Source organism: Xenopus tropicalis, chromosome 1, assembly GCF_000004195.4.
Source record: "Xenopus tropicalis strain Nigerian chromosome 1, UCB_Xtro_10.0, whole genome shotgun sequence".
In the NCBI taxonomy this organism is placed as follows: domain Eukaryota; kingdom Metazoa; phylum Chordata; class Amphibia; order Anura; family Pipidae; genus Xenopus; species Xenopus tropicalis.
In genome coordinates this window covers 148,848,300-148,858,024 of record NC_030677.2, presented here as the reverse complement: position 1 = coordinate 148,858,024, position 9,725 = coordinate 148,848,300, and the positions used below count along the sequence as shown (strand labels likewise).

The window sequence follows — 9,725 nt, the reverse complement described above, 5'->3', positions numbered from 1 at the left end:
CTTTTATTTTTTCAAATGTTGGGAGGTATTTTAATTCTGTGAAACCCCTTTTGGGGCACCAGAACTTTCTGGCACAAAGCTGACAGGGGATCCAAACAGGACAAGAAGAAACAATCAGTAAAATGTTATATTTGGATAACTTCAACAATTGTCTTCTCCTAAATCAGCCCTCATTAGTTCATTACAACTAAGCCCCATAAAGACCAATACAACTACCAAAGTGACTTAATCTAACTTTTCTCTCATTGGGAGAAGAAGCTCTGAATGTTTAAGTCCACTGTTGGCAACCAGGAAAAGTGGGTTGTTGTTTTTTTGTAGCTCTCAGCACAAGTCGAGAGCTTTTTGCAAAAATTATAAATAAGGAAATACTGGCAGCTGATGTGGACAACTGTATGGCTAGCAACCAGCACCAAAGAAAAGTATTTTTTCTTTTTTTGTTCTCTAACAAAAATAGAGGGTGCGAGGAGACTAAAACCAAATTGCGAACACACCACGGGCCACCCATTAACATGTAGTACTTGTGTAACGCACAGTTCCCCAGTCTCTCTGGCTCCTCCCACCAGGCGGCTTTTTGACGCGGAACTACGCATGCGTGTAGGTGTGACGCCACAGTCTCGCGTGATGAGGCCGGCGGCTTCGGGATTTTCTGTAAGTCAGGAGGCAGGGCGCTTGCAGGTAAGAGCATTGAGGGAGGAGTAAGTAGCGATGCCTTTGTTTCATGCCTTTATATGCCTGCAAAAATGCGTGTCGGTGTATAGAACAGCAGTCTGATAGAAATATGTCATTCTAATATTGTGAGTCTTTTACTTTAGAACGTACTTATGGGTAATAATGATGTTGCCATGCAGTAATTATTACATATCAATGACAGCATCCCACCCCTATGCTAATGGAACTAGCAATATGCACAGATTCTGTAAGTGGATTACTCTGACTTCATTCATTGCATTAATGAGTGAGATATGTTGTATAGGAGATTTAGTTCATTTAATTATGAATGGACATAAACCAAGTACAATGCACACAGATTGACCTCATCACTTCTGTCATTTTGTTCTGAAATCTTCTCTGCGCCTGATAATTCAAATCATTAATTTGTAATATCACTTCTTAAAATTAAAATTTAATGCACATTTACCAGATGGAGTAATACAGTAAGGTTAATCTCAAGGAGCTTCAGGTTATCATTTCTGCAGCAAGCCCGGTCTAGCAATTTTGCAATTGGTCTATCATTTGTTTGTTTGTTTTTTTTAGCTTTTAAATGGGGGTCACTGACCCAGGCAGCCAAAGAACTATTGCTCTTTAAACATACACTTTTCTTATTGTTTTTACTGTTCAAGTCCTTTCCTATTCATATTCCAGTCTTTCATTTAAACCACTACCTGGTTGCAAAGGTAAATAAGACCCTAGCAACCAGATAGCTGCTGAAATTCCAAACTGAAAAGTTGTGGAACAAAAAGTTAAATAACTAAAAATCCAGAAAAAATGTAAATTCCTTCCTGCCCTGTGCGTAACCAGATCTGCATTCTGTGTTACTAGTAAGGTGGAATATTATGCTAAGAAGGGGTCAGATCCTCAGTTTAAGTAGCCTACAGTGTGTATCTGGAATTATTAGTGATCATACTTGCAGCACTCCCAGTGGAGCTACTCATATTGTTTTTTACAGGTACGAAATATTAACTTCGACCAAAAGGCATATTTATATTTGTTTATTTTTGCATCTAAGGGGCAAAGCAAAGTTTTTGGCTGTAAATCTGCCATTGGGATGCATATTGGTTTTATGGTTTTATCATTAAAATCTCGCAGAATGCAGAAAGGGTTTTAGCATATAAAGCAAATCTCTAAATGCTAAACCATCTGGGAAATTGTGGGAAGTGCTGCCCATAACACATTGTAACTGCAAAATATTAAATGTCACTGTTTATTTGCTGTATCTTGAATGACTTATTGAATTTTAAAATTATTTTCCCTAATGTGTACCCTAATGTGTAAATAAAAATGTTATTATTTTCTTTATATGCTATTACTCAAACGTGTGCATCCTCTTTGTTATTTTCCTCATGGATCATTTATGTTTTTGAGACTTATAATTGTTTTGGTTTTCCAGGTGATTACCATGTATGCTCTGGTGACTGTTCTGTCAGCTTTACTGCTTGTGATGATTTTGAGACGTCTGAAGAGAAAACGCGTTTGCCTTGATCCCAAAAGGTTGGATGGTAAAACTGTCCTTATAACAGGTTAGCTGTGATATAACATTTCTAAAAGTCCCATTTAGGATTAAAAAAGAATCATCTATTTAATCTTTCTCTTTGATATATGACAAGTCATGAGTTTACTGGCAACACACAGCGTGGCATTGTCAAAGAGAAACCATTTGGGCGAGATAACTCAATGAGGTGGTCTGGGATCATATAGAGGTGCATATTTAGATATTTAAATAACTTCATGGCAAATGCTACAATGAACTTGCAAACATTAATTGCATTGTTTCTTGTTCTATAATTTGTAGGTATTGGGAAAGTTAGCTGGCATGTGCCTTCAAGCATTCATGCAGTGATTTTTTTATGATAAGCAATATCCAGCAAGTATCTATTTAGTGGTTGTTGAACCATAATACAGCTGTACTGTACTCCACATCTGTAATCAAAAAAGTGCTTTAGTTAACCAAAGCACTAATGTCTGCGAAAATCAAGGGGGTGAGTCTTCAACACTTGAATTGAATTTTTTGCCACGCAATGATAGAAGAAGAAATAGGATATTGGTATGCTCTTCTGTCTGTTTCACTTCAGTCAAATGCACCTCAAATCCTACATTAGATCTAGGATAGAATAGTGGCCATGCACTTAAATATTTAGGGCCAGCCAGCTGAATACCTCTCTGCAAGATTGTTGGAAGGTCTGATTGTCCTGAGAATTTCTGACCTGCAGGCCTTCACCATTGGTGTGTCTGCACTCACGTTGGCCTGGGTACAGATACATGGTGTGGATTTTAATATGGACATGTATGAGTATCCACTTGCGTCTGTACACAAGCCAATGCAGTATGTTTTTATATATATATAAGTATACCAACAACTGGAGGCCAGCAGATCAGCTGATTCAGAGAATCAGCCCCTTGTGGCACTACCCTAAATACCCATGCAGCCCCCATTGCTTGCCAAAGCTTGAGTAGCTTGCTTTCTTTTTTTCTCAGAAAATACTTTACAGGTATAGGACCCGTTATCCAGAATGCTTGGGACCAAGAGTATTCTGAATAAGGGGTCTTTCCGTAATTTGGATCTTCATACCTTAAGTCTACTAAAAAACCAATATAATATTAATTAAATCCAATAGGATTGTTTTGCATCCAATAAAGATTAATTATATCTTAGTTGGGATCAAATACAAGGTACAATTTTATTTTTACAGAGAAAAAGGAAATCAATTTTAAAAATCTGAATTACTTGATTAAAATTGAGTCTATGGGAGACATGCTTTCCTTAATTCGGAACGTTCTGGATAATGGGTTTCCGGATAAGGGGGCCAATACCTGTACCTACATTTGCTTTGATAAATGGAACTTATTATTAATAAGAAAATTTTACACAGAAAACAACATTTTAGTGAGAATTAGACAAGGGTTTTAACACTTTTGCCAGACACAATATACATGTTATAAATACCGTATCTGTCTCTAATTTGTGTCTTCTCTTTAATGTACATTATACAGCTTGCAATATATACAATTATGCAATTTTTGTTTTTCTTGCATATGGTTATTTTTCTGTCTTGGGTTTCTGTCTGGGGTATGTGCCAGTGCCATCCTTGACTAATATGTGCAAAGTGCCTTTATTTCAGCTATCTTAAAAAAGCGCTATCATTTATTAAAAAAGTGTTATCATTCAGCTAAATGCTCAGATGCACAAAGATTAATTCAGTAGCAACAGCAATGTAACTAACATTTTCAAAGATAGCCATGCCACATGGTCTCTGTGTGAATCTTGGCATCATTTCAAAGCTGTGCCGTTTCACTCCTTTCCCACAGAGAAAACATTTGACTTCTTCCTTTGTGGTATGTTTATTAATTATATTCATATTGTTTCTTCTTTCAGATTTGAAAACCCAACACTATGTTAAAGACTACCCATGCCATCTTCACTGTAGTAAAATAACTTTCTAGTTCCTTTTCAGTTCTCTTTAAACTAGATATAGTTGTTTTTATTGCAATGTGGTTACCAAGTCTGATGTGTTCAGTCATATTTTATATATTGTCTAAATAAAAATAAGATAAAATTCCATCTAATGTATTGTTTTGGATGGTGCTATTGTTAATATGTATCCTTAAACAACAACAAATTGCAGAATAATTAAAGACTATAGGGCTCATTCTAAGTGCACTTGTGCTCAGGAGTATGTTGCTCTTTGCAGTAAGAGATGGATCAAAAATCTGGTATTCCCTGCAAAGAGTTCATCAGGAGGCACACTGCATTCCTGTCTTTACCACCTGCTTGAATAATGTGCAAGGGGTGTGGGGGGCTTTGTCCCTGCAGCTGTTCGCACAACGCCCCACACAGTGGGCAAAGTGTTAAAAGTTTTGTTAATTCTTTTTGCACTTTGCACACTCCATGGAGCATTGTGAATGTATGCCTCTTATGTAAAGGTATAACTGAACAGTGCTGTGGAGTTACCTTTTGGCTAAGCTAAGTATGTTTTGGTGAAATTTCTGTTTACCATTTAGTGAATATGCCCTTTTATCTAAACTAGAGAATCCTATTGTAATGCTCTTTTATACAGTAGAATAAAACTGTTCTGTTTATGCTTTAATCCCCAGGTGGGACATCAGGCATTGGAAAGGAGACAGCCATAGCTCTTGCTAAACGGGGAGCTCGTGTAATTATAACAAATGAAGATGAAGAGAAAGGGGATACTGCTTTACGGCAAATCAAGAGAGAAAGTGTCAGTATGAATGTGAAGATCATGAAACTTAATATGGCAAATCTACAAAGCATTCGAGAATTCTGCAAAGATTTTGTCCAGAAAGAAAAGAGATTAGATATCCTCATCAATAATGCAGGTGAGCATGATTTCTTCAGCACACTAACAATTATTTGCCAAGCTATTTGTTTGTATTTAGATGCAAGGCATTTTATCTTAAATAGCAAAAGTGTATGGTGTACACATCCTTGCAGAGTTTAGACATTTTCCCCTATATGTAATAAAATGCACTTAGTTTAGCAATCAATCAGCAGGAAGTATATACTGGTCACCTGTTTAAAAGCAATCATTTTATTGATTGCTACTGGTTACTACTCCTGGACAAAGTCACTGCCTTTTATAACATATGGGGGTATAATTTCCAATGCGAATAATTTTTTAGAGCCCTGGATGTATTAAAATAATGTGCACATCTTCAGTCCCTGAGAGAGTGCTGCTATATGACCCTTTAAAAATTCCTCTTCCTCCACCAATGTGTACCTAGTTTCCTGACTAGGTCTGCTCTGCTCTGCAAGCAACTATTAGAGTGGCAGCAGTGAACAAAGCAAAGCTCACACAAACTAGCACTTCATCAAGCGTGAGCACCAAATGCTGCTGGTAACCATTATAAAAAAAAAAAAATAGTTAGACCAAATGCATATGCCTTTGGATACCACAGCCTACATCATTTTAAAAGTTCATTTTCAGGTAAGCTCCCCTTTTAAACAAGCAGTTGCTCATTTGACTACATTTACTTTGCACTGTTAACAATAGGATAGTAACTTGTAACTGATATTAAGAACTAAAGCCCAACAAAAGAAGTAGGACTGAAATGTTGTACATAATGTTTTGTGCCCATTCTGAAAAAAACATCTGTCTTGTGCAATAATACATTTTTACACTAGATGGCGCAATTGTTTTTCCCCCGCTTTATTTTGTTGTTTGTGCAATTAACTTTTATTTGTTCTCCACATGTTATTTACCTGTGTTTTATGCATACAGCAGACATATCAATGTCAGTATAATAAAATTGAGCCCTAGATAATAAAACGGAGCAGGACTTGCACTCTCAATAAACTCCAATGTACAGGCCAAGTGTAAAAAAGTTTTTTTTAAAAACAATGATTCAAATACCATGTTCACAGAGAAGCCTTATATATTGGTGCCTACCTGGCACTTGCTTAGAGAAAGCCCTATTTGTGACATAATTGCCGCGTGCCACCGCTGCGCTTATTCCAATGCCGGTGACCATGACCACACGCTACAATAAACTGTAATATGCAACACTGCTCTTTTTTTGACTGCTGGCTATGACCACAGACCACAGGTTAATATCTTGCTGACTTGCTTTATCTATACACTGGTTATCAAATAAGTGCAGGACAGATTAGCAGTGTTTTTAAATATTCTGATCCGCCCAGAATGTACAAGGTTACGTTTATATTATGTCTTATTCACTTAGTACCTAATACTGGACTACATCTACATAAGGCAACTACAGACATGTTTAAATTAAAAAAATACTGCTTTTCAAATGCAGAATAGTCAAACATGCCAGCAAAGCATTCTTTTTGGGTATTTAATTAAACATTTCTATTGCTTTACCTTACTTCTTAGAAGGGTTGCCTACACACCAGGGAAAGAGCACTACAGTTTATATAGTGTTAGGATTTCCCATTATTTCCTTATAGACGGATAAGAGAATGTAATGAAAGAAAAATATGAGCAATCCGAAAAATTTCTCCTTGCCAGTATTTCAGCGCAGCTTTTGTGAAACTATAAATTAATTTAGCAACCTATTCACAAGTGGAATCTTGTTGTTTGCAGCAATGTATTAAAATGAGAAAGTTGCTTTTATGGCTTCAGATTACCTGTATATTTATATCTAAAGCAGTACTGCAGAAGGAAATGACATTCATTTTATATTAATAATTAACTTTACTAACATGTTCCTCGCCGGAGTTGCCCTTCACATGATATCACAAAGCGAACAACAAAGTGGCTGATAAATCTGCAAGGTGAAATGCACAAATCCACCCAATACATCACTTGCAATCAGCTATATGTATAACCAAATGAAAGGGCTAGTAAGTAAAAGTTTGTATTTTCCATCCAGCTACTACAGATAAGCTTTCTTGACAAAAAATGTCCTATTTTGTGATAAGAATTTTAATTCTATAGTTGTATGTAGTAAGCCATAAATATTTGTTTATCCTATACCTGTTCTCTGCAGGAGTGCCAGCAGTTTTGGACTGGACAGACAATGGCTTCAGTATGTGTTTTGGAGTCAATCACCTTGGAACATTTCTTCTCACCAGTCTCCTCACAGAAAGGCTCAAGAGCTGCTCTCCTAGTCGGGTCATCACAGTGACCTCTGAAGTTCACAAGTATCAGCGGCTGGATTTTGCTGATCTAAATTACAATATTGTACCGCTCTTCTCCTATTGTCGTAGCAAACTGGCTAATGTATACTTTACCCAGGAGTTGGCCCGTCAGATTGAGAGGCATGGAGTTACATCATGTGCTGTTCATCCAGGTCTGTATGTGTCCACAGTTAAGTGTGATGTGCTGTTACTCAAATTTGGTTGCCACTAAAATATATTTGAAAAAAATGATACTCACCTGAAGCATTAGTTATAACATTGCAATAACATGTTTAAGTTTTCTCCCAGAAATCAAAAGAAATAGCACAGCTAGAAATTAATATTAAAAAAATACACTCTTTTTGCCAAATATAATATCTCTTTCATCTGGCAATGCATAGCTTTTCAGGGCTACTGTAAAAGTGGCCATATACAGGCTGATCCATATTGTATATGGAGAAATTGGCCAAGTTGTGGGAGTGGGTTAATTGGCATGTACAGCATCTTGTGGTGCGTGTGGGTCTCAGGATTTTCACAAAGAATGTATAGGATAAAAGTTCCGGCCATGTCACACATGATTTGTTAGATGTTGTCTGTATATGCCATAATCGTGAGAAAATCCATAAAAACCCTCTTTACCAACACTTTTGAATGAAAATCTCCCTATTGCACAAGTGGGCAGCATTGTTCAAAAACCCCTTGTGGTATTAGCCTAGCCTTAGAGTTGTTAAAAAAAACATAGGTGGCCATACAGTGTCACTTATTTATTACAGTCTACGAACTAATACAGCTGTGGGTGGTGCAGTGTTTTGATCTTCTTTCTTTCTTCCTTAATTGCATTTATGTTTTTGATCATGCACACCCGCATGCACACATTTTTTGTTTAAGTGTTGGTGCCCCATTTGTATTTTCAATTTAGTATATTCTGGAAAGATTGGATCTGAAAGGGAGCTTTGGCTCGTCTGACTTCCACTTGTGTCATTGTCTTTGACCTGCCATCCTAGATAAGATTTTTCAGTTTGGACTGACAGAAATCCAATAATATTCTAGTGTTATCTGAATCTGGGCACATATGCCCACCTCTGTAACTGTAGCAAGTTGTTGAGGTGAAATGACAAATAGAGGAAGCGAAAACCCAATTTGAATATATTCAGTTTTAGAAAACTAGAATTTCATACTACCATGAACCTTACATGTAAGAGTGCATGCAGATAAATCAGTAACAAAAATTCATAAAGTTTATCATTTTATGAGATTTATCAATCTAAACTGTATTTACTCTGTTTCAGGTTATGTTGTCGGGGACTGGACTTCAAAATTTTCAGTATTGTTCCGCATAGTGATGTACGTCATCTCATCCATGTTCTTTATCTCCTGCTTAGAAGGTGCACAGTCAGTAATCCACTGTGCAGTGTCAGATGACATTCTCCAACACAATGGTGGCTATTTTTCAGACTGTAAGCCTTGCAAGCTACGCCCCCATGCTCAGGATACTGGCATAGCTAAAAAACTGTGGGAGGTTAGTGAAATAATGGTTGGCCTTTCCTCTTCCCGTAGGGAAATTGAATCAATCTGCACTCGATAGTACTTATTTATTTATTATACTGTAATGCACAGTATATTGAAAACAGACATATTGGAGGACTTACAATGTGTCAGCAGTTTAAAATAGTCTGTATTGTACGTTCCGGTCCATCTCTGTATCAGAGATGCATTTTCATGTCTTTTCTCCATTGGTTCTAAATGACCATGACGTCATCGTGGGCACCCCAAAAGGATAGCTTGAATCGCAATTCATTTTTAAAAATTGCTGCTCAGTGGAAAACAGCTTCACAGTGCAAATATCTTGAATTTTTTCGAATTGCCAATATAATAATTTTAAATGGACACTGTTATCAAAAAATAAAGTTTTTATTTTCTGCCTAAAAACAATAAAAATGGGTTCATGAATGAGTGCAACATTATGAAAAAGTTACTTTATCTTTAAAAAGAGTTCTAGCCACTTTACTGCTTCCCCCAAAATTATGACTCTAAACTAGTATGAAAAAGGATATTGCCTTAAATTTATTTTTTGTTTATAAAAAGTAAAAGCACAGTACAAAGTTAATGAACCAGCATACTGCAGAGGGGAAAGAAAATCATTTTTGTAGGGAACAGAGTGGAATAGAACAGCTATAAAATGATGCCAGGATTCACAAAGCCCTGGTGACATGTCTGCTTATAGTGCTGTTGATAATAATTTATAGGTAGGGATTTGAGCATTCACATAGACTCTTTTGTACAACATTTTGGTTGGAGGGGGCTGGAATGTAAAACTTCACTGTTATTACAGAAAGTGATGGAGAGAAGGATACTGGTGTTACTGGTGTTATCTGTATGTCCTCCAGCATCAGGGGGCTGGTTATCATCC

At 36.7% G+C, this 9,725-nt stretch overlaps 1 protein-coding gene across 4 annotated transcripts; it reads left to right on the top strand.

The window, feature by feature from the left end:
* Nucleotides 1-569: 569 nt before the first annotated feature.
* On the top strand, nt 570-9,274 carry LOC100497142 (retinol dehydrogenase 14). Of its 4 annotated transcripts, none has more exons than XM_002932089.5 (5): nt 570-675; nt 2,108-2,237; nt 4,810-5,052; nt 7,186-7,488; nt 8,605-9,274. In XM_002932089.5, the coding sequence occupies exons 1-5, from the start codon at nt 589-591 to the stop codon at nt 8,898-8,900; spliced, it is 1,059 nt and encodes a 352-aa protein (XP_002932135.3). In that variant the 5' UTR covers nt 570-588; the 3' UTR covers nt 8,901-9,274. The 4 variants fall into 4 exon arrangements, with proteins under 4 accessions (XP_002932135.3, XP_012825200.2, XP_004910666.2 ...); XM_012969746.3 differs by having other exon boundaries at nt 583-695; XM_004910609.4 differs by lacking the exon at nt 570-675 and adding an exon at nt 702-794.
* Nucleotides 9,275-9,725: the final 451 nt, after the last annotated feature.